Raw genomic sequence first — 25655 nt, forward strand, 5'->3', positions numbered from 1 at the left:
CAACCTGGGAGGGAGGCACCGATATTACACACGAAATATGACATAAAGTTATTTAGAATTGCAAGAAAACTCCAGCTTGCCAACGACACTCAAGGCAGACTTGATTAAGGTGACCAGACGTCCTGGACAACGCAATTTTCAACATGATATTACTTCGTCAAATCTAATTGTTTGACTAAACTGAGCAATTAGATCATGATTTTGACCTAAAATGTTTGTAGAAAACACATCCAATACGAATAATGTTTGATTGAGAACGAGATTTGATAGGGTGTCCCGCGTTTCGCGGGATATATATGGTCGCTTTAGCATTGAGAACTTTCGAGCGATCACCATTCTAAATGCGGCCTACAAAGTATTATCCCAGATCATCTTCCGTCGTCTGTCACCTGTAGTAAACGAGTTCGTGGGAAGTTATCAAGCCGGCTTCGTTGACGGCCGATCGACAACGGACCAGATCTTTACTGTACGGCAAATCCTCCAAAAATGCCGTGAATACCAGGTCCCAACGCATCACCTTTTCATCGATTTCAAGGCGGCATACGACAGTATCGACCGCGTAGAGCTATGGAAAATCATGGACGAGAACAGCTTTCCCGGGAAGCTCACGAGACTGATAAGAGCGACGATGGAAGGTGTGCAAAATTGTGTGAAGGTTTCAGGCGAACACTCCAGTTCGTTTGGATCCCACCGGGGACTACGACAAGGTGATGGACTTTCGTGCCTGTTGTTCAATATTGCGCTAGAAGGTGTTATGCGGAGAGCCGGGCTTAACAGCCGGGGTACGATTTTCACGAGATCCAGTCAATTTGTTTGCTTCGCGGATGATATGGACATCGTCGGCCGAACATTTGAAAAGGTGGCAGACCTGTACACCCGCCTGAAACGCGAGGCAGCAAAAGTTGGACTGGTGGTGAATGCGGCCAAGACAAAGTACATGCTAGCTGGTGAGGCCGAGCGCGACAGGGCTCGCCTAGGTAGCAGTGTTACGATAGACGGGGATACGTTCGAGGTGGTCGACGAGTTCGTCTACCTTGGATCCTTGCTGACGGCTGACAATAACGTTAGCCGTGAAATACGGAGGCGCATCATCAGTGGAAGTCGGGCCTACTATGGCCTCCAGAAGAAGCTGCGGTCAAAAAAGATTCACGCCCGCATCAAATGTACCATGTACAAAACGCTCATAAGGCCGGTAGTCCTCTACGGGCATGAAACGTGGACGATGCTCGAGGAGGACCTGCAAGCACTTGGAGTCTTCGAACGTCGGGTGCTTAGGACGATCTTTGGCGGTGTGCAGGAAAACGGTGTGTGGCGGCAAAGGATGAACCACGAGCTCGCCCAACTCTACGGCGAACCCAGTATCCAGAAGGTGGCCAAAGCTGGAAGGATACGATGGGCAGGGCATGTTGCAAGAATTCCGGAGAGCAACCCTGCAAAGATGATATTCGCTTCGGATCCGGTTGGTACAAGAAGGCGTGGAGCGCAGCGGGCTAGGTGGGCGGATCAAGTGCGAATCCATTTGGCGAGCGTGGGGCAGAACCGAGGATTGAGAGATGCGGCCACGAACCGAGTATTGTGGCGTGAAATTGTTGATTCAGTGTTATCTGTGTAGATGTTAACTAAATCAATAAATGAAAATGAGCATTGATGAAAATCGCTAGTTTTCTTTTGTTGTGTTCCGTCGATCGTTCTGGACAAACATGTATTTGAACATGAACATGCGTATTTGAACACTTTATATTCAATCAGGATAAAAGGTGCTATTGTGACATTACTTTTGAATAAGCATGAATAGCTTTTCAATCGATTTTTTGTCACATTTGATAAAATGCAAAAATACGTTTTAATCAATTACGCGCTTTTATCATATTTGTCCAGTGTTTGAGATCCGGGCTCACAGTGACATTTCGTGACAGCAGAATCTCGGCTCACTTTGACGTTCACAAATTTCGTATCGGTTTCTCCCGCCCATGTAGCAACCGTCTGATTACCCTCTTGGTACGGATTTTTATGATTTAGGCCGACACTAACTTTAATAATAATTATTTTCCTTTGGTGTTACTCTGAGCAGTTCAAATAAACTTAGAAAAACTTTTTTTTGTAGAAACACCGAAAAGAGAAACAATATTTTCGAGACGAATTGACAGCAGCAAAATATTACACGTCCATCCATTTTCATTAGTCGTATTTGTGTTCAAGATTTTCCAAACTACAACAGTTGAAACATTCTGCCAAACAGAGCAATTTTACACTAATTTTATAAAATAATTTATAAGGTTCCTTGATTTCTTTTAAAATTTCGTTTAGAACGTGGCTAACCACGTTGGGAAAGCTTGTCCTAACATAATTACGATAGAAATCTAAATTCTCATAGCATTCTGAATGAATTTCTCATTAGATTTCAGTAGGAAACATATACAAATACACAGAGGGGCGGAATCTCAATAGCATTCGTTATATTTTAAACACACATTTTTGTCCAGAATCGAGTTAAGACAGGATTCAAAGAATTTTGTTGATTAGACTCAATGGATTAAATTCAGAATGGTAGATTATTTCTTTATTTATATTCGGTCCAGAATCCTTTGAAGGGGTTTAAAGCCTTTTTGGGCCGTGGAGCACTTTTTTAAATAAAATTCTAGCGCGGAGCATTACTGTTCACCACCACTCCATTTGAAATCTGAACATTCACACGCTTAAGTCGACCTAACAATTGGTACGAAAAATTTGAAGCACGATTGATCGGTCACTTGCTGTTGCAGACTAACAGATCAAATTTTTGGCTCAAACAGGTTGCCGGTTCTCCAGATTCGTCCTCGAGAAAATTTGAGGTTTGATTTTAGTGCACCTTAATTTTGATTTTTTTTAAACATTTAGTTCTAATCTAAGACGATTTGTTTTATTTGAATGAGAAAGCTTTTTTACTTCAGGCTTAAGCTGTAACAATGAGGCATTGTAATAAAACGTAATTTGGTTTTCCATCAAATATTTGAAAATTCGTTGTTTGAAAGCGGCAGAATTGCCTTGTTTAGGAAGTTTTAGAACTATTGGTTAGTTTGAATAACTGAGCGATTTCTATAGTCAAACATTACGTACTGGAGAGTATACTGATTTGACAGCTCGTTCAAAATGCTAAATTAGGCACTACACATATGCGCTTTCTAGACGAAGCGAATATAATATTAATATTTCGTTTTATATTTTGGGTTTAATTTGAATTGATTGCCAGTTTGCTGCACTATTGCTCAATGTGAGTCATATGAAGTTTGCTACTAAACGTTGATAAGTCACATAAGTTTTTGCTATCCAATGTCAAAATCTTAGCCCAAATGTTAATCTATTTCGTGAAAATATCCGAGGCTGAAAGATCAATATTGATCGAGATTTCGAATCCGTCTGTAAAAAGTCAAAAGACTTAGTAGTCGGGCTCAAAATTGGTTCCACTTCTTGGTTTCTTGGTACTACACTCGGTACTCAAGTTTGACAGATCGAAGTACGCTTTTCACAGCATTCAAGATTTTGATTTTTAACCTCATGTTTTATAAAGTTCTGAACAACTGCAAGGAATCTGAAGGTCTTTATTTCGTCTTTGGTGTATGTAAGACTCATAAAAACTGTGTTATATCGTACATCATAACTTCGAGAAGATCATATGGCGAAGGTGAATTTAAATCATCTCTAAATTAGTAAGAGCAAAACTCGATCGGTTGGTCGCAACCAACGAGTTCCTAATCGATCAAATTTTTGGTCGGTTGTTTTGTTTTTTTATTTGTACTCTTGAAAAATTCTATGGCTTGGTTTAAAACAAAAAAGTTGAGATATTGGAAGGCATTGGTACAAATTGGAGCACGATTTGAAACTTGGGTTTTGAAAAAAAAAATATATATCACATTGTGTGTCACAAAACTCACAAGTATGGCATAAGACGGTGGAGATGTTTTTGACCGCCAGACTGCCCACAGTGCAGAGTGCGGGCCAACTCATGCGGATAAAAATCGAAAAGTAGCGGGAATTGGTTCCCCCGAATAAAATGCGAGAGATGGGGCGAATCGTGGCACTAGTGCAAGAGCTCTCCAAATGCAAAGCCTTTTTTTCGTTGTGGGAATCTAGGCTGGAAATGATTAAATTTAGATTTAAAATGTGGTTATTCACCGTGTGTATGTGTTCTTCGGTGAAAATCGGCGTAGATAACTGTTATCTAGTACAGCTTCAGATTGGAAGTGTGCCGGTTTTGAGCGTTGGGTTTCGTACCTCAGCTAGGAGGGATCTTTATGAATCGAAAGTGGGCATCTTTCCACGTGGAACCATGGGCGTTTATGGCGGTCAAGATGTTTCACGGCTGATTGATGGGCGAGGTGTGAATGGACGGAATCCGTTTGTATCTGAACAAACGAGTAAAATGATCAATCACGGCGGCGGCGTGCGGAATGAATAATTGATGGGCAGTTGGGTTCGGTGGAAGTGCGTGCACTAATTTGACTGTTTGTGTTCGGATTGTGGAATTTGGATTAGGGTAGGAGGTAGATGGGTATCTATTTCGGTTCGGTCTAGTTAAGGGCCGGTTGAATGGATATCAATATTAAACTTGTTCGATATCAGTTATTCGACACATTTAATAGTGCTGTTTAGCAGTTACATATTACTGAAACTTATTTGAAACCTGGACCTTTTTCATTTATCGTAATGATCGCCGGGATGGAACATGTGGTGAAGTTGCAATCATCATTCATAGGCGCAAGAAACATCAACTTTTTTCGTCATTTGAAACCAATTTTTTTTAAACTTCGGGTATTTCTGTTGAAAGACAGCATGGTAAATATACTTCCATAACTGCCTATTTGCCTTTTCAATGCACTGGGCAGCAAGTTAATGCTCATGGAACAATTCGTAAAGCAATTCCGTCCAACGACAGAATTTTATTTGATGAGAGCTTCTTCTTCGTCATGGCATTACATCCTCACTAGGACAGAGCCTGCTTCTCAACATAGTGTTCAATGAGCACTTCCACAGCTATTAACTGAGAGCTTTCTTTGTCAAATTTGCCATTTTCGCATTCGTATATCGTGTGGCAGATACGATGATAGTCTATGCCCAGGGAAATCAAGGAAATTTCTATTACGAAAAGATCCTGGATCAACTGGGAATCGAACCCAGACACCTTCAGCATGGCTTAGCTTTGAAGCCGCGCACTCTAACCACTCGGCTAAGGAAGGATGAGAGCTCTTCAGGATATTTCTCAGTTCAATATCGTGATGGCCCTACTACCCTCTTCTAGGAACTTTTCTACCGTTGATTTGGTCTTGATTGATTCTAGTTACCTGTATAGCCAAATGGTTACCCACGTTTATTTTGATTCTAATCGTGTCCCTTTTGAGAAATATCCTAAAGAGAACTCAACAAACTAAATTCGGCTGCGAAAAATTACGAATTATTTCATAAGCGATGTTTGACATTAAAGACACCAATGACAAACAATTTTGGCTTATTGCGAGTCAATTTGGTAAGAATTAACTTGCTGCCCACTGCATTTAAAATAGACAGTTATATACAGTTATGAAAGTATATTTACCATGCTGTGTTTCAATAGAAGAACGCAAAGTTTCAAAAAGTTTGGTTTCAAATGACGAAAAAAGTTGATGTTTTATAGCCTATGAATGATGATAGCAACTCCCCCACTCAAGTCGATTGTTACGTTAAACAAAAAAGTTTGGTTCTTTTTTAAGCTTGGATCCAGGTTTCAAATAAGTTTCAGTTATAACTGCGATACGTATGTTATTAGCTGATAGAAAATTAAACAGCTTGTCATCATTACCATTCAAAGATCGAGCATTCCATTTCAAAACATTCGAAAAAATATTTGCATCCATTAGAGCAACGTTATTTTGAAACAATTTAATTAGTAAATTTTACACCAATTTGGACTGCTTCAGCCATACTGGTGGTTTTGAACACTGCAACAATAATTCGATTCAATTGTTCAGTGAAAACACCATATGAATATACGTTTCCAATTAGTGTACAATTAGACACAATCTCGAAGCCCTTACACGAAACTCTGTGTTTTATGTGATTATGCAATCAAATTTCACATCCACCGAAACCGTAATGCAGTGAAACATCAACATCGCCCCCCTCTCAACTTTCCATTTCCACCCATTCGGTGTTGTTAAATATTCACCCCAAAAATGCGCTCATACTCTCCGACCGACTATAATTAAGTAATCTCGATAAATTGTCTTCCAGCGGTAATTGAGGTGCGGCGGCGGACAGCGATCTTGGCTTGGAAAGTTAGTCAATCATTATCTTATTCGCCGGACGACCACTCAGCATCCGAACGCACAATGGTCGAAAAATTTGGTCAAAACTTTTACCTAATTTATAAATCCCATTTGGTGTTTTTATTGTTACCGAAGACACTATTTGAGCTCCAAATACGCGTATCTGTCAAAGCATACAAACTCTAGTGGACCATTTCATGGTACAGTACTAAATTTGGTTTTCATTAATATATTTTTAATAGTTTTGGCCGCCTCCTTGTATGGAGCCCGACCATTGTCCAACGATATCGTCGTCGGACATGGTTCCGTCCATTGAAAGAGAGAGTGAACTTCACGCGAGTTTACCCACTATCAAATTAGCCGCCGATGGTAATCATCATAGTTTTGTTTTCCGGGGTTTTCTGTTTTTCTTCTGGGGGGCTATTGGTTCAAACTTTTGTGGGGGTGCTGCTGGCTGCGTAGTGGAAAATTAGATGGGAAAGCAAATAAGCAAACCACGACCGGCCAAACTTTGGTCGGCGGTGGTGTGTTTTCCCTATTCGTACTCTTGGGGTGGTACCCTACATGAGAAGTGTGAGTGCAGTTCAAGAGCATAGCAAACCATGATAAGCAGATGAAGTGGTTGAATTTCTCTTTCGATTTCCAATGATATTGCCGTGAAGTGGTCGAATTGGTTTTGTTACTTTTTCAAATAATTTGTTTTTCACGGTTCACTGGTTAGGTGTGTGATATCATAGCGAAAACTGAAATATTTGTGATAAAAGCTTTAAGCAAGTTTTCAGAAGCAATGTGCTATCAAAGATGGCTTTGATTTGATAGGTTGGCGATTATATGAATAATGGTTGGCAAGTGGTCTTTGATTGTTGCTTATGACGCACATTTTGGACGACTACTTGGTTTCTGATGTAATTTTTTGTAAATATTCAAGTTATGCTTTCGATCCATATTTACCTAAGAGAAAAATCATGAATGAAAGTAAATTTTGGAATAAAAGTTAATTTGTTGTTAAGTTCAAGAAATTTCTCTTTTTTAGCAGTCGTTACAAAAAGTTCATGTGATTTTTCCGCTATCATATTTTCGTCTGATTAATGCTTTTGTCTAGTAAATGTCTGATTCGTAATTGTTGGCCACCATGTTTTGTAAGATTACGGTCGTCATGTATTTTATCTATATTTTTTTATGGATGTGTTTTCATTGTGCGAGTATGTTGTAAAAGAAAACAAGTGGAATTGAGATCAGTGGGATACCCGTGGTTTAGACGTTATAACTATTTCTTATCAAATGTCTGGAACATTTTTCAAGGAGTCAACGGGATTGTGTTCAGTTTGGGAATACCTGGAGCTTTTGGTGGGGAAGGGTCATTGGTAATTTCGGTGGGATCTTTTCAGTCGCTTCATTTACCTGTCGTTGCTGTAAAAGAATGAGACAAGAATACTGAAATTAGCTTTCTGTGGGTATTACATACAAAACTACTTTTCGATGATTGATGGATGATTTGCTGGATGAATTTTCGGTGTATTGAAATGGTTTTTATTCACATGAGTGATAAATGTAATTCATAACCTGGACTTAAGTAAGCTTTAGAATATTTTGGGACAATTTTTTTAATGACTTCTAGCTCAATTCAAAAACAAATGTTATGAATTTAATGATGGTTCAAGTGACATTCAAGTAAGAGACTTCCACTTGATCCACTTTGATATAAATCTATTGAGATTCGGAAAAATATATGGTGCTCCGTTGAAATTAATATTATTTTTTTTTTGTAAGGCACTTTGTGCTCGTGGCCACTACTGTGCCGGAATCAGTTGATCTGTAGCTTCTTTTTTACCGATACAGATCTATTTTCAACTTATCTATATTTACATCTTATTTTCACTCTCTCCTACTCTTTTACTTTTACACCGAGCAGGTAGGAGAGAGCTCTGTTGTTAGTGAGGCTAGCTGCCTGCGAAGAGGGTCAGTTTGTCTCAGTCACCATCTGATACTGACGGAGGATGGATGTGCTCCCCAAAGCACGGTCCTCCGTGAGGCGTCTTCTGGTGGCTGGACGGGTTTTTTTTTTGTGGAGTCAAAAAACTGCAGTTCATAATCAATTCTGAACGAACCACATTATTTTTTTTATCAACACGTTTAACGCAAACAGGAGATAAAATATAAGTGGCGAGAAACGAGTTCAATTGCTGTAGCCAGCACAGAGCCCTCCGAAAATCGAATGAAAGAGAAAAATCAACTCCACTAATCAGCTTCAGATATAATCACGTTTATCACTTTAAAAAAAAACATAGCTCCATCCGCCAAATCTAATTTTCAACAGCCGAATCGAAAAGAACGCGATACGAGGCAAGATACGAGGTAAATGTGACACAAAATACAAAACGCAGCCGCCCGCGCGCGGCTTGCTACGATCTCCCATTGATTCACAGCTCGATTTTGTCTAAAAAATGATCGCAATAAATAGTTTCTAAAAAAAAATAAGCTTCATTGTAGTAGACCTATTGTATCTATAGTAAAACCACTAAGAGAAACTATTTTCGTATTAAAAAAATAAAGGAAGAATTAAAAGCTTTTTTACATCAATCGAAAGCTTTTGATTCATCCTTTAAAGCAAAATACAAATGTTACACCAACGCCACGAAGCTAGTGCTACTATAGGAACAAAAAATAGAAATAGTATTACTATAGGCACATGTGTTCCCATAGTGGCACAAGCTATTCAAAATGCAAAAATATAGCTTTTCGTAGTTTTCACATTTCATTCACAACGCCAAGATCAAAAGCTTTCAATTGACGTAAAAGTAATGCCACTAGCTATATTTTCGATTTTATACCTCGAATATTTGTTTTTTAGCTGTGCAACTATTGGTACACCGACTCTACCTATTTATTTTATACCATGAATGAGTGAGACTTAAACACTGGTGGATTATAAAATAATTTACGTTTCCAAAGTTGCTTGCCACGTATCGCACGATTCAAACTATCTAAAAAATAATAATTGAAAAGTTGCATTGATCAATAAATGTAAGAATTTCTATAATAAGGGAACATCGTACGTATTTAACGTAACGGTACGTAACGCAAAACTTTGGAATTTTCAACCCTCACGATTTTTTCTTATGCATTTGGAAAATGCAAAAAATAAACTCTGCAGGAACTTCGGAAACGTTTCTAAAGGAAGCCAAGGAGGAATTTGAAAAAAAAAAAAAAAAAAAAAAAAAAAAGAATAAGAAATATCACTGGAAAATTTTTGGCATAATTACTAGAAAGATGTTTGAAGAAATTCTAACAATAATTCCTTGACAAATTACTGGACGAATCCCTAGAGTAACGTACGGAATAATATCTGGAGGAATTATTACAGTGCTGTTCTGAATAATAGCAGCGCATGTTGATTTTCATACAAAATGCTCAAATTTGACATGCTGTAGTTTTGTTCCCTTTCAAGCAATCGAGTTGAAATTTTCTCCACAGAACTACAAATATGCCCTATTTTGTAAACACAAAATTTCAAAATTTTCTAAGCCCCTGCCGGAAAGTGAGATACTAGGTGAAATTGTTCGAAAAAAATAGCAGTTTTAAAAATTAGAATTTCGGCTTGACATCATAGTTTTAAATTGTATATCACTTACCATTGGAACAATCTCCTCCTACTTATCAAAGCTACACCTAAACCGAAAATGTTTAAAATACACTGCGGAACACGTTTTTGTCTCCAGCATCAAAATACCTCTATTTACTTAATTAAGGGTTGCTGAATCCATTGCCGTTTACAGAATTATCATAGCACGTCTAGTTTTTGAGATGTTAGGTGTTGAAAATGCAAAAATTGTCTATTTCAGCCAACTTGCATGCAAGTTTGCCAGCTTGTAAGGCAATTTATTTGCTTAATTTACCACAGAATTCAATATTTATGTGTATAACAATACTTATCATCAAAGTTCATAATACTTTTCATGCGGAAAAGATATTTTTTGATGGTTTAGAGAAGTATTGTATTTTGCCATATAAGAGTAACGAAGAATTTTGTATGGAGACTGCAATCATGTTGAAAAAATCGGTTTAATCTAAATTTAATCGTGAAATTTCAACCAAAATATATCTAAAACGAAAGTTTAATTCCTCTTTTACATGCTTGGTGGATAAGATCACAAAAAAGTTTGATAAAATATACTTCAAATTTTAGGTAAACATCAATAAAACCAATGTTTTATACAACTTTGGCGACCTGTAGCTAAAAATTGTGACGTGCTGGAAAATTTCTGAAAACGGTATCAGATTCAGCAACCCCAAATCTACTAGAGACACATAATTTGATTCTTGAGACACGCGAAAATGTCATTTTTGTTGCGCTGTGATATTTGTAGAAGAAAAATTTTAAAATGAAAAACTGCTATTTTTTCCAAAAATTTCACCTAGTGTCTCACTTTTCGGCAGGGACTCAGAAAAAACTGAAATTTTGTAGTTACAAAATTGATCATATTTGTAGTTCTGTGGAGAAAATTTCAGCTCGATTGCTTGAAAGGGAACAAAACTACAGCATGTCAAAGTTGAGCATTTTGTATGAAAATCGACATGCGCTGCTATTATTCAGAACAGCACTGTAAATTGATTCTTTGAGAAAATCCTGCATACATTTCTAAAGCAATCCCTGAAGGATTTTCTCAGGTTCATGTATTTTTGAAGCAATTTCTAAATACATTCCAGGATTTGCTAGATTATTTATAGAGTCCGCTGAAAGATTCATGGATAGTTTCGACCTGAATCTCGGAAAAATTCTGAAGAAATCCAAAAGAAATTACTTGATGATATTTCTGCACGAACTCCCAGAAAAATCTTAGTAGGTCATGTCCCTAAACAAATCTCAGAAAATTCTTCAAATGAACACATAATACATAACCATTATTCCCAGAAAGAGTAATGGAGGAATATCTGATAATATTCTTAGTTCGATTTCTTAACAATTGCTGAGCATTACTGGAATAAACTCAGATGAATACCTGGAGGAATCCCAATATCTGGGAATATTTTCTGAAAAGAATATTTGGCCGACCATAGAAGAAATTCTTGAAGATTTTTAGGGTTAATATTGTAACTAATTAACTAATTTGATGTATACCGTTCGATTATATTGCCAGCAATATAATAACAAAATCACAGCAATAATCAAAAAAGTTTAAAGCGATCTTTTTTAATAAACACTAGCGGTCCCGGCAAAATTTGTCTTGCCATCAAGTAGGCTGTTTAAAGACGCTATAAAAACTCTGATACTAAATGACAGATTTTTTTTACGTTTATTCATTTTTTTAAGGCTATATGCTGGAATTAACGTGAGTTCCACGTGTAGCCTCACTTGAATTTCAATAATACATTCAATATCGCATGTTGTATTCTTTAAAATCCAGGAACAGCAAGATTTACATTGGTTTATCAACTACTTATTATTGTCAATCGGCTGTGGGCTGCTGACTATACGTTGGGCAATCCAGCATTAGGCATTCACCATCGGAAAAACTGTGGTCGGACACCACATAAAACTTTTCCATCAGATAAATTTCTTTGCGCTATTCATGAAAACAATAATGTAACTTAATTATCATAATGACTAATTTTAGAGCTTCTCTGATCGCTAGAAGGGTTTATTCACTAACATCATGACTTGCTGAAAGCTTATGTTTAACAAACATCTGAGTGGTGGCTCTTAAGCCCCTAACTAAACCATGCATGCCAAATCGACCAAAATGGCATCTTCACTCACAGATAAAATTAACGCTAATTTCCAAGAAAGTTATCCCAACAATAGTCCCACTCAAGCGCGCCAATTTTTTCCTACACCTACCATTCAAGCATTGAAGAGCTATTTCGAAAACCAAAACAAACTGCTCGAGCAGAAAACCAATTTTGCCATCGAAAGCACAGCAAGCCATGGCGCATCGACCTTCATCAGAGAGGAAAAAAAACGATCGAAAAGATCGAAACGCATGCGATAGGTTAGGGTACAGATATGTGCGGGAAGGTATCGGTAAATTGGAAAAGCTGCAAACAATAACAGAAACAATGACGGCTGGCTGGCGGGCTTTTCGGGTTGGAAATTTTTGCATCCACCGCACGGCCAATTTCGCCTAATCAAAACCGCAATTTCTTTACGGCCGGGCCCCGTTGATTGTTTATGTGAGCAGAGCAGAGAGCGTTCATTGGTTCGGCGTTTCTTACGTCAGTTCATTGACATAAACATACACACGTGAGCCGAGACATTTAAGAGTGCGCATAAATGGAAAAATGTCTTCTCGATGGCGGCGGTTCCTTTTGCGAAAGGGCTTTAACCCTTTCAGGATGACTCTTGTCTACACATATATTACGTAGGAATCTGAGTTATTTTTTTGTTGAATTTTGAAGAAAAGGCTAGATACGGGCAAAATTTGGGATGTTACCTTAACCTTTATGACAGGGTGTTTATTTATAATATAAAGTATATAATATATCATTTTTATAAGAGTATATCCAAGAACAGTAATCTTGAGCTTGAGCTTGATTGGCGGCTGTAATCTAATTGTTTAAAAACATTTCCATGATGCCCATAATATGACCTTTGATATTTTATAGACGTATTATTCAATGAACGAGGTATTCCAGACTCTTCCAACTGTCTTTAATATCAAACCGTTAAATCCACAAGCGCATCCAAGACGCGAAGGGAATTCCATGAAAACGAAGATCCATTAGTACTCCTCCATTGAAAATTAGCTAAAAGGTTGCAATTGTCTGTGGTACCTACTTCGTGATTCGCCCAAGTTATTTATAATTTATACCGAGCCAGTTCATATATGAATACATGTTTGGAAATCTGCTGGTCAAGCAATATTCTGAGTTATAATGCTAAGAACAATGTCTCATACAATTTAAAGCTCTTTTGATGAAGATTATAGTATCGTCGATGAGGGTGACAATGGGTCTAAGGGGGTGAGATTGGGTCAGAATAGAAAAATAAAGTTTATGCAAAATCAATTGGGGAGCATTCGGTCTAGTTTTTGGCCATATCTTCTCAGTACGATAAACGACATGAAAAGTTTTATGTGTTCATGAATGTCTTATTTAGCACACGAGTTTTGTGATATCTCCTAACAGGACAATGTCGTATCCAAACAAATTCCTCAATTAAACTCACATCGATCATTCACTTTCATCAACACAATTTATAATTCACAAAGCCGAAACACTACTCGTCATCCAAAATCCAAAAGTCACGCTAATTCTCAAAAGCCAAACACAAATTCACGTCCGTTCGTCGTTAGAATCGCCAACAGAATGCCGAAGCAACGGGAACGCACTCACTTCTTCCCTTTCTCTATATTACACACACCGACACAATGTTTTCTCCACTTATTTTCGATGGAACATCCTACCGAACGCATTCTTTCTATTCTTCTCATTCATCACCATTCTTTCCATGTTCATCCTTTCAAACATCAGAATCCACCTCGTCCCATTCAAAAATCACACAGCGCAACAAAAATGACATTTTTGCGTGTCTCAAGAATCAAATTATGTGTCTCTAGTAGATTGGGGGTTGCTGAATCTGATACCGTTATCAGAAATGTTCCAGCACGTCACAATTTTTAGCTATAGGTCGCCAAAGTTGCATAAAACACTGGATTTATTGATGTTTAAATAAAACTTAAAATATGATATTTCAATCTTTTCTGAGATCTAATCCCCTAAGCATGCAAAATAGGACTTTAACTTTCATTTTAGAGATAATTTGGTTGAAATTGAACGATTAAATTTAGATTAAATCGATTTTTTTACCATGCTTGCAGTCTCCATACGAAATTCTTCATTTTTCTTATATGGCAAAATACAATACTTTTCGAAACCATCAAAAAAGAATTTTTGAGCATCTAGAGTATTATGAACTTTGTTGATACACATAAAGTTTGAATTCTGTGACAAATCAAGCGAATAAATTGCAATACAAGCTGGAAAACTTGCATGCAAGTTGGCTGAAATAGTCAAATTTTGCATTTTCAACAGTGAATATCTCAAAAACTAGACGTGCTATGATATTTTTGAGAACGGCAATGGATTAAGCAATTTTTAATTTAGTAAATAGCAGTATTTTGGTACTTGAGACAAAAACGTGTTCCGCAGTGTCATCATTGATTCTTTCAAATAGGTTTGTGCGCTTTCCATTTCAGTGATGCCAAAATAGTTTTCCAATGCTAATTGAGTATTATTAAAATAAATAATCTATAATCATCTTATTCACTACAGACAAGACTAGACATTGGACGAATTGGACTTCGTAATTTCATAGAGCATTGCAGAATTCGTTCTCAATTGATTTCGAAGCACGATGAAACCAAGCGAAGAAAAACATCGCATCTGTATCGGTTCATGATCGACAAAGTTTCGCAAATTGAAAAAAGGTAGATAAATAGCATCAGCGAAGGACAACCCCAAAGAGAGAGCGATGAAAACCTCATTTTCTGGCTTATTCACTATTGTTTGTTTTACTTTACTGTCATGATGAACAATCCCCGATAACCCTATAGCAATAGTGGCCCACGGTTTGGAGCCTATTTAGATGGGTTTTATTATGCACTGTTATACCCCCGATATAATCAGAGCTGTAGCAGTAGACGATAAACAGATTGCAATGATATGTTATAGATCATGATTGTCACAGAGAGCGATAAGTGAGAGATGTTCTCAACTTTTTCAGAATTCAACCGAGTAAGAGAATGTTTGCTGTACTGTTCTCAGCACTCGTAAACATTTTTTTTGATTTATTGATTTGGTGGTTTGGTTTGGACCAACTCACCAGGTTCCCCTAATTCATAGGTTAAGGAACATATTACTATACATCATCAACCAAAATATACACTTTTCAGAAATGATAGCTTTTGTTCAATATAAAGGGCGAACACGAAATTATCGCAACACCGAAAATGTCATGCCAATTTTCTTATAATGTTTAGAATCAAACCACAATTTTAGGGTAGTTTTATACATATATTTACTTCAAAAATCAAAAGAAAAGTTAATCGATGGAGTTCAGAATTGGCCTCATACCACTCCAGGACACTTTTAGAATAGTGGCATGACGCCAAATCTGGCCAAAATAGCTGAGCTTCGTCGTGCTGCTGCAAGAACGGCAAAAAGCGCTTCTCGAGGCACTCAGATTTGTAGATATCGCCATTTACTGTGCCCTTTGTCACGAAAGGCTCACTCCTCAGTCCGCAAGAGCAGATGGCCTGCCAAATGAGATATTTCTTCTTAAATTTGTCATCCACTTCGAACTTGCTCTTGCCGCTAAAAAACTCCAACTCCGGAATTTGCTTAAAATCGGCATTTATATACGTTTCGTCGTCCATCACACAGCAGCCATATTTTGTTAGCATTTTCTCGTAGAGCTTCCGTGCCCGAGTTTTAGCCGTCGATTGTTGCCGCTCATCACGGTTTCGGAAGTTCTGTCCTTGTATGTATGTAGTCCAACTCTCTTTTTTGCATTCTGGACGTTGCTCTGCGACATGCCGATCTTTTTAGCCAAATCACGACTTGCTACGTTGGGATTTGCTTTAATCATCCGCTTCACCTTTCCCTCCGTCTTTTTGTTCTCCGGTCCCGGTTTTCTTTCAGCTCCTTTGCCGTGGTTCAACGTCAACTGCTCCTGGAACCGCTTCAACACTCTGGAGACGGTTGAATGGTGAATATTCAACATTTTTCCCAACTGCCAGTGCGACAGGTCAAGAAATTCCAGGTGTTTGGAAAGAATTTGTTCTCTCGACTCGCGTTGGTTCACCTCCAAGGGAGGTATTGGCGGCTCTTTATTGCTACCCCAACGTGTGGCTGGTTCTAAAATGTAAACAACCATACAAAATAACGACCAAACAACGGTGAAGGCGTAATCAATTTTATCAAAAACATTCATGTTGGGAATTCAACAAATTTCGCTGGTTATATTGTCAGCAGCGCACTGCAATAGCAAGAAGCAAATAACTGGTTGCAAACAACATCTTCCAAGCGCATTAATTACCTGTAATTTTGCAAAGAATGATTTTTACTTTTCCGCGTTAAGCCTGATTCGCTGCTGACAAGTAATTTCTTGGCCTATCTTAATGCATGGGAAATTCCTGCAAGGAATCGATCAAGAAAGCGCTTTTTTCTGATCGCAGTACGCAGTTGAAAAGAGATGTCAGTTCAAACGGGAGTCGCTGTAGAAAATTTCTGCAAGGAATCGACGAGAAATTTCTTTAGCGATTCCTGTTCAGCAGCAAATTAGGCTTTAAGCCTTAAAACTGGTTCTGGACTTAGGGTGGCGGCTTTTCAATTTTACTCCCATTTGACAGCCGCCCTCCACCCTTGTTCACCTCCATTTTCGTTGAATCGAAAAACACGACTTCGAGTTTGACAGCATGTAAACAATACACATCAATGAGAAAGTGTGCAAAATTTAGTTGATTTTTACCCAATGGTAGAAAAATTGTGCCCTGTTGAATATGTCGCAATAATTTCGTGTTCGGCCTTTATCAATGAATTTGAACGTTGAAAAGAGCCCGCATAGACAAATACAATTTGCCCAATTCTCCAAACAATAATAAGATTCTTCTAACTGAAACGGTAAATCCATCCCAAACAGTTGTGTTTATGTTGAACAATAAAACCCTTACTACTTAAGCTATAGACCATAAAAAACATTTTGGAAAATCCATACCAAATAATGACAATTTATTACAGTGTATCGATACTGTTCAACAGTATAGGTGTCAAACTAGCGGAAATAGTAGTAATATAAAATACCCTTTCACCAAATTGTTTGTTCTTACATACGTGCAACACATTTGCACATGTGCAAATTACTATACACAACCTTTATTCGACAGTTTTACAAATTGTCATTGTTGGTGAGCCATTCTATTATACATGCCCAAAAATTAACACGAAAACGCTATAAGCATGATGACAAAATTTCACACAAATATTCTAAAATCTTAATTCTTGCACACAACTCGTCCAATAAAATGATGCGTAGCTCAAAATGTGAGTTGCCCCCACGTTCTGTAGAGATTATTTGTAAAAAGAAGAAAATAATTTTAATTGCTGAGTGAGATTTACTCAACTTTCGTGAACACTTTTGTGGGTGCTTGTCTTTGCACTGTTTACCAGCGAAAAGAAAAATAAAAAAAATCATCGCTGGGAGTTATTGTCTGTTCCAGTTTTATAAAAATATATTTATTCGCGGAATAACTGGGTCAAAAATCAAGAACAGCAGGTATGTAACAATACTTTATAAAAAAATGTAACTAATTGCTTTTTCCATCAAAATCATAAAGCTGCTGCGATCAAATCGAGCGAAAAAGGCAACGGATGTTACACACCATTCTACAAGTCCGGAATAAGGATTTTTGGAATCCGATTCAGTCCACGTAATGGATAGTATATAGTATATCTACCATTTGGCGAATTGTGAGCGACAAATTTTGTTTGGGAAAATCGTCGTTTTTAAATGGTTACATAACTTAACCGCCTATTTCCCACATTGTTATTTTCTCATTTACCATTCGCCAAACTGTCAAAACAGTTTTTGTGATTGTTGCTTTATTGTTATTAATCATGGTTAACGATATTGTTCAGATATGGGTGCAAATTGTTGTGGACATTATGTGAAACAGTATAAATATGGTTCATAATTATGCGGAAGGAAATTTACATCATTAAAATTCTCTTGCGAAAAGTATCACGCATATATTTTAACCTCTGTTTAGAGACGAAATAAAGACCTCCATGTCCCTTGCAGTTGTCCAAAATTTTATCTGCCCATAACTGCATATTTGTAACATTCAACAAAAGTAGGCAATGAATAAATGGAATACCAAGTGAGCATTTTATGGCAGTATGGGAGAAAACTAAAATTTCTAAAAATTACCAGGAACTCAAAAGTGCCTATTTAAGGCTGATATTTTGTACAACTCATATCGCATACTAAGTGAATAGTCAGAAAATAACCCTGATAGAAATTTCATTGCTATTACATTACGAGGCTCATTTATAATCTCAATGTGACTGTTATGCGATTATAATTACCAATGTGACAAAACAACTTGGTATTTTTTCGAATTTTTTAGAACAATGTCACAGATTTCAATTAGTTGATCGAAATTATTTATCATTTGATGTCTCTCCATGGTATTAACTCCAATTAGTCAAAAATGTCGAATGTGACTGTTATGCAGTTATGGGCAGTTATGGTAATAGACAAAATCTAGAATGCCGTGAAAAGTGTACTGCGATATGTCAAACTTGGGTACCTTATGCAGTAACAAGGGATTAAATGCAGTACTAGAAGTACTACCCAATCTGAACCCGAGTGGGACGTACCTGCTCTGTTGTTATATTAGTAGAAGGGTGAAAGCAGAGACAAATTTGTCTTTGGTGAAAGTATTTCCATTACACTTCACTCGTATTTCCGGAATCAATTTGATTTACCCACAGAAATTTCAATGTTTTTGACATTAAAAATGGGGGTGTAAACAAGAACGATAGGGAACGAAATCACAAGTCTATCGTTTTGACATTTTACGGTGTCGTGTGTACTAGATGTGTTTATTGTTTATTATTGGGGCCTTCCTTAGCCGAGTGGTTAGAGTCCGCAGCTACAAAGCATAGCCATGCTGAAGGTCCCGGTCGGTCCAGGATCTTTAATGGAAATTTCCTTAACTTCCCTGTGGGGGCTGTGGAAATGCTCATTGAACACTAAGCTGAGAAGCAGGCTCTGTCCCAGTGAGGACGTAATGCCAGAAAGAAGAGTCGGCACCTTGGAAAACTGCCTGAAATCTATTGAACACGGAATTTCAGATCATACTTTTACAAAATTGTACTCGGAAAAAAAATGTGACACTTAGTTTTGGGCGCAACTTTTTATCGCATGGGTAAAACTTATTGAAATTTTTGGTAATACTAGCTTAGAGTGCTATGTTTATATAGCGATCTGTCAAGTAGTTTTCAAGATGCATTCGCAACAAGAAGAGCTACGCCAGCAAATCTTGTGCGCGTTGATCAATAAACCTGGTCAGTCGCACAAATGGATCGGCAAAGGGCTTGAAATCCACCATTCCACCGTGTCCCGCTTAGTGTAGATGTTCCAGGAGACGAAGACTATCGAGCGGCGCACTAAAAGCGGGCGAAAACTGTTATGGCAGGCGATCGGCGAGTGGCAGATTTATCGAGAGGAATGCTTGTAGAAGCGCTTGCCTTGCCTTGTGGTCCTTCGGTGTTATGGCCGGATCTCGCTTCGTACCATTACGCCAAGCCTGCAATGGATTGGTATGAAGGAAAGGGCGTCAATGTGGTCCCGAAGAAGACGAATCCGCCAAATACACCAGAACTTCGTCCGAGCGAAAAATTTTGGGCGATAATGAAGAAGAAGTTAAAGAAAAGCGATGAAGCTTTTGAAGAAAAACTGGGAAAACATTATACATAACCTATGTGCGTTCAATTTTAGAATACTGTAGCATAGTTTGGTCACCATTTTCATCAACCCATGAAAATCGTATAGAATCAGTTCAAAAACAATTTCTGTTGTTCGCACTTCGAAAATTAGGTTGGACAAGGTTACCTCTACCATCTTATGAAGCACGATGCATACTCATTAATATTCAAACATTGAAGAAACGTCGCGAATTTGCAATGATTTCGTTCGTAAACGATATAGTTTCGCATCGTATTGACTCGATGACACTTTTATCAAAATTAAATTTTTATGCTCCTTCAAGACAACTGCGAAGTCGTAGTATTTTTTATACAAACCATCACCGCACAAATTATGCCAAATTTGAGCCTTTAAATCAAATAATGTCTGTTTACAATAAACATTGCGAAACCATTGACTTTACTATGACGAAATCGGAACTAAAACAAAAATTTATGTCATATCAAAATTCGAACTAGATTAAGAAAATAACGTTTTCAAACTATATAATATTAAGTGTAAAATTGTAACAAAATGGTCTACTTCTGATTGACGACATAAAATAAATAAATAAATAAATAAATAAAGTGTGTAAGAAAAATATGAATTTTGGTGATCACTTTTGTATGTCTCATTTTTTTCGAGTGCAGTCTTTAGGGCGCAACACTATCACTATATGCTATTTTAAGGGATTTTCTTTCTGAATTTTGATTATTTATTTTCCCTGGTAAAATCCAGCCATTACCAAAGAACTTAGAGAATCGCTTCGAGGAATTCAACAGAGATTTCTCAGAAATTCTTTTTTTAATTATCAATCGTTTTTTCCAAAGTATTCCTCCAATACTTCTTCAGAAATTCAAATATTTCTCCCGGAAACTTCTTATTTTTTTTTCTTAATATACAGGGGGATTAGGGTCATAATGAACACGTGGGACGAGATGGACCTTATCATTTGAGAATACGCATATTTCATAAAAAAAAATTGCACTGCGTGAAATCTGTATTGTTTATGTTCTTTTTGATAAGATGAAAGTTTATGTTTTGCTTGAATTGTCTATTGGAAGTTGTGCAAAGCGATGAACCCAGAGAAGTTTTTATATTGTATTCACTTAATTTCACGAAAGTGTTCATGTTGACCTGTTAGCATGTTACCTCTTCGACCCAATTTTCTTTCTCGTTTTTCTGACATTTGATGCGATTATCATCACCATGAATGAATGCAGCATGTCGTAATTATATAAAACTTGAAAACTAGACGAGGGTCACTGGAAAATATATCCTTTTTATGGACTTGTAATGATTTTTTTTGCATTATGTATTCATCTTTTCATAGAATACCTCCAACAACTTTTCACGATGATTCCTTACACGTTAATTATTTTAGCTAATATTTTAGGATTTCGATATGATTTCTTTGCCCGAAGAATTTATCAAAATATTTTTAACGGCAGCAATGCTCGAATGATTTTCAATGAGTATCGCCAAGTAATCTCACAAACTGTCAATGGATTATCGAGCAGATTCCTTGAAACAAAATTCCTGAAATTTTGTTGTTGAGGAATGTTACAATCCTCAGAATTTTTGGAGAATTTCCTAAGTATTATCCTATAAAAACAAACTGGACAAAATTTTGTAAGAAAGCTCCTGATTAAAATCCTGAAGTAACAGCTGAACTCTAATTCACGACATTTTCAAAATTTTATGGAAAATTAAAATGAAAAAATCTAAATTTTAATAGATACTCAAATGGAAAAGTATAAGTATAAGAGCACTTTGTGGTATTTTCTTAATTTCTACTTTTTTCAGGAAAAACCTGATATAAAAATTCAAGAAATATTACATTTTGCAGGATTGTGCTCTTGAAAATGAGAACTCTCACGTTTTCTCTATTTATCGTTTTACCAGTTTTACTACCATATTTTGAGCAGAATGAGCGGAACTAGGCAATGAGCTGATTAAGGAAACTTAAGAACTGAATATTTTTGGAGTAATCTACGTCAACTTTGAAGAGTACTGTTGATGCTGTTTATGCTTTTGCTGTTCATTTAAGAAAATTTCGGATTCTGAGGATAAGTATAAGTAGTAAAGTACAGTTTATTCTACTATGCATAAGAGCGTCTCAATGGTGTTCTGCTATTTTGAAAGATTGATTACCAATGTTTCCCATTAATCTTGATCATTATTATTAACTACTAGTGGTCCCGGCAAACTTCGTCTCGCCATCAAGTAGGCTTTTCAAAAACGCTATGAATCATCCCATACAAAATAACAGTTCCGTTCACGCTCGTTTTTTCGACTTTCATTCACCGGGAATTTCATACACACAAACACGTTGGAACCCTATATGAATACAACAGTGCAAGAATTGTGCAAGTCCGTTGACCCGTTCGGATTCCATTTCGTGACATACAAACACCATTCCATTTTTATTTATATAGATTGTATTGCTGAGTTGGCCTAATCAATAACTTTGCAGACAATCAACTTGTTTGATGTTGTAGTATTTTCCCTGATCACTTGTGCGATTCCCCGACTTTCCCTGACTTTCCATGTCAAAAATTGAATTCCCTGGATTTCCGAAATTTTGTCGACATTTGTCGACGATCTTTACAGGAATCAGGCGAAATCTTCTAAGGGTTTGGTATTAAATGTTCATTTTGTTTTCTAACTGCACCAAAACATTCAAATACAGTAAGGTTAAATTAGGCTCCTAATCGTTTATGGAGAGCACGGCATCCCAAACAACAGTTTGAATTTTTGAAATTTTTCATAAGTTGTCAAAAGCTTCAAAAAGTGCTTTTATAAATGCTGATTGGAGTCGATTCAGATGTTTTCGCTTTTCTTGTGACAAGCAGCAATCTTTAAAAAATAAAATGAAAATCATTGAATGTATTATGTAGCTGTTTTAGCATTTTAGTAACCGTAACAAACAAAATAATAATAAAACCAAGTGAAAGTTAAAATGTTGTTGAATTGTTACTTGGTATTGCAAGTATTTGTGTAGATCAGGATGTCTCAACCGGTGGTTTGTGGATCCCTAGGGGGTCATGTCGACGTCTCAGAGGGGTGGGTAACTAGAAATTTTTAATATGTAAGTTAATAACTGATTTTAAAAAACGACTTTTTTATCGTCATTGCTAAACTACTTGTTATGCAATTCTTTCAATAGGAGATTACACATTTAGGGCGCAAGGACCATAAACTAATAATTTTCAAATGGAGCGAGAAACTTTTTATCAAATTGTTAAAAGCAGTCTGAATTGTACACATCATAGAGTTCCTCATGAGAAAAATTCAATTCCGATGACAGTTAATGAATCACTTTGAAAAGCATTTGACATTTGCCATAACTTACCGATAGATGGACCACGCGTGAAGATCATCCGCTGCGCCGGGTGGTAGCGATCCATGCATCCCGTGGGGCACCGAGTATCTTCGATCCTCGCGTTGTTGCTTTGGGGTGGTCATCGTGCGCAGTTCCATAACATTCGTGCCGATTTCTGTCCAAAATGAATAGAGAAGGAGAGAGGTAAAATAAGCAAACGATTAGATCAAGTTGTCTATGCCTTGTTACATCGAATCGCAGGCAGCGTTGCTGACGCTTTTTGACAGATTGAAGTAAACAGAAACCCCCCGTTCAGATTGGGACGAGGGGTACTCCAGGTGAAAAGAGGTTGTCGTTCGAATGAATACACGTGTTGTTTGGGATAGAAAGACGATTTATGTTATGGGGCTACATGAGGTAAATTTGTAGCGACTTATACGAATACAGGACGGCGGCGCAGCGGAAAGCCGCCTTGTAGCTTCGAGAAGTGAAAGTGAGAGTTCGCGTCCGCGTCTCGTAAGCTCCAACCGTCACCATTCACAACAATAACAACAACAACAACCGTCGTCATTCTTCTTGTTCGGGTTTTGGGACGGCGTGTTGTGCATTGTATGCAGAAGAGGGCCGTCAGTCAGTGCAGGAATGTGTTTATTTCTTTCCTCTCGACTTAACATCAACGATTGGACGCGTGTTCGCTGACGGAGAAGGCGCATAATAACGACGACAGCCCAGAACTGTAACAGCCATTGTCGACGCTCGTGGACCATGGGTTGATTCGGTCGGAAAAGGGCGTCGCGAGCTGGTGGCACATCACCCAGGGATCGTTACGTAAGTCACCACATCACTTGGCATGCTCCATATGAGAGTGAACTAGGGCGAAGTGGTTCAAAATGTATTGATGGGGAAAAGTGGACTCACCCTTATTCCCTTAATTATCAAATCACAACACTTTTTGTATTTTCGATCAAATTATTTTGGAAAAATAAATCGTGTCAAAAAGTTTGATAGTCCAGATAAATTTTGGAAAACTAAGTACGCAAAGTAGCTTACTTAGCCAAGGTCTACACATCCAGAAAAATCAATTGAAATCCGAGGGGGGGCGACACATCCAGATCACCGTTTAGATGCTCTCTAGGATAAAGTCCGATTTTTTATATCAGTGTATTATTCTAGATTTGACGTGCTTTATGCGCTGACATCTTCTGCTGAACGATGCGTGCAGATTGATGAGATGCATGGAGATGTGAATGGGTGGAAGAAGAATCAATGATGATGTTGATGATGTGGAGCGTAGTGCTACAGTTTTTTATAAACAGTTTGTAGAAAAGTGAGCCTAATTGGTAACTATTTATTTCCAGAACTATGTTTAAGATGCTAAATTCTGAGAAATTTTAAGGTAGTTGTTTTTGTTCTGAGTTTATCATTATTTACATGCGAGAAAACGCTTAATAAAAGCAAATCCGACGATCATGATTACGGTACTGGATTTCGGCTTCCGGAAGGGGTAGGTAAATGTGTTCTGTATTATATACAATTTTAGTGAAAACCATTCTAATCTTTAGAGAACTGCACAACCGAAATATCATCCGTAGATATGATAGACCAATCCTCCCCAAAAACATCGGCTTACAGCTTAACTTGCTGCCTCACAGTTTCGCCAAAGTTAACCCGATAGAATCTACGGAATTCCTAGCTTCCGGAAAGCGAAAAAACTATGAGTCTTATTATTATACATATTTTAAATCAATAAATTGTTCAGGAATTGTCAGTAATGGCATGTACAGAACAACTAGGGAAATTCATTTTATTAATTCACAATGCAAATTCATTTACTACGAGCTTCTTCCGCTGCCCCTCTCGATTCAATGCGCCAGGAGGAACCCCATCAAAATCAATAAACTGGTCAACGAACGCCATCTGTGGTCCACTCATGTCCATCCACAAAGCAACTCGATCGTCGAAATGACATTTGTCCCTCAAGCTACACGCCTCTTCTGGTCATCAGTGATTTGATCTTGCAGGAACCGCTTCTGCTGGGATATCCAGCAAACACATCCGTTCTATTCATCCTTTCCGGTCGCATCATGGGACCGATGACCAGCATCCTGCTGGAACCGGCCCAAACTTCTGACCACTAGTAAACTCAGGAGAACATCTACAAGAATCTGCTGGACTTGAAATGCGTCATGATGTTCGGGAACATTGCACCGATGATGTTCCCACCTCGTGTGCTCTCTTCCTTATCCGTTTTCCTTCAGCAACAATCTTTTACATACTGGAAAATTCGACTTAGTGACAATGTTGTTGTTGTATTAAAATTTATTCCTACCACTTCAACCTCTATTTCTACAAAATAAACTATTATAAGTTACTACAGGTTACTACTAATATTTTTGTGATGTTTCGTTGGTCTTTGTTGCTGATCGCAGACATCTGAATCAATCCGTTAAAACGCTCATGTAAGATGCGGAAAGATGAGCCGGATTTATGAAGATGGCAAAAGATGTTTTATAAGATGCCACAGATGAAACAAGATAATATGCTGTGAGAAGATTAATGGCATCTCAAAGATTGGTCAAAGTTA

General features: G+C 37.5%; 1 protein-coding gene across 5 annotated transcripts in view; it reads right to left on the reverse strand.

The window, feature by feature from the left end:
* The window catches only part of LOC5574622 (ATP-binding cassette sub-family G member 8), a 237720-nt gene that overhangs the window by 16659 nt on the left and 195406 nt on the right, over positions 1-25655 (reverse strand). For 3 of the 5 annotated variants that reach the window (XM_021857548.1, XM_021857547.1, XM_021857549.1), the window contains 2 exons: positions 23102-23246; positions 7680-7688 (listed from right to left, as the gene is read on the reverse strand). In XM_021857548.1, the coding sequence (XP_021713240.1) occupies positions 7680-7688; positions 23102-23229 (137 nt within the window). In that variant the 5' untranslated portion in view covers positions 23230-23246. Of the gene's footprint in view, positions 1-7679; positions 7689-23101; positions 23247-23320; positions 23342-25655 lie in introns of those variants that run through there. The other 2 variants (XM_021857551.1, XM_021857552.1) reach the window with 2 other exon arrangements.

Source organism: Aedes aegypti, chromosome 1 (genome assembly GCF_002204515.2).
Source record: "Aedes aegypti strain LVP_AGWG chromosome 1, AaegL5.0 Primary Assembly, whole genome shotgun sequence".
Taxonomy (NCBI): Eukaryota; Metazoa; Arthropoda; class Insecta; order Diptera; family Culicidae; genus Aedes; species Aedes aegypti.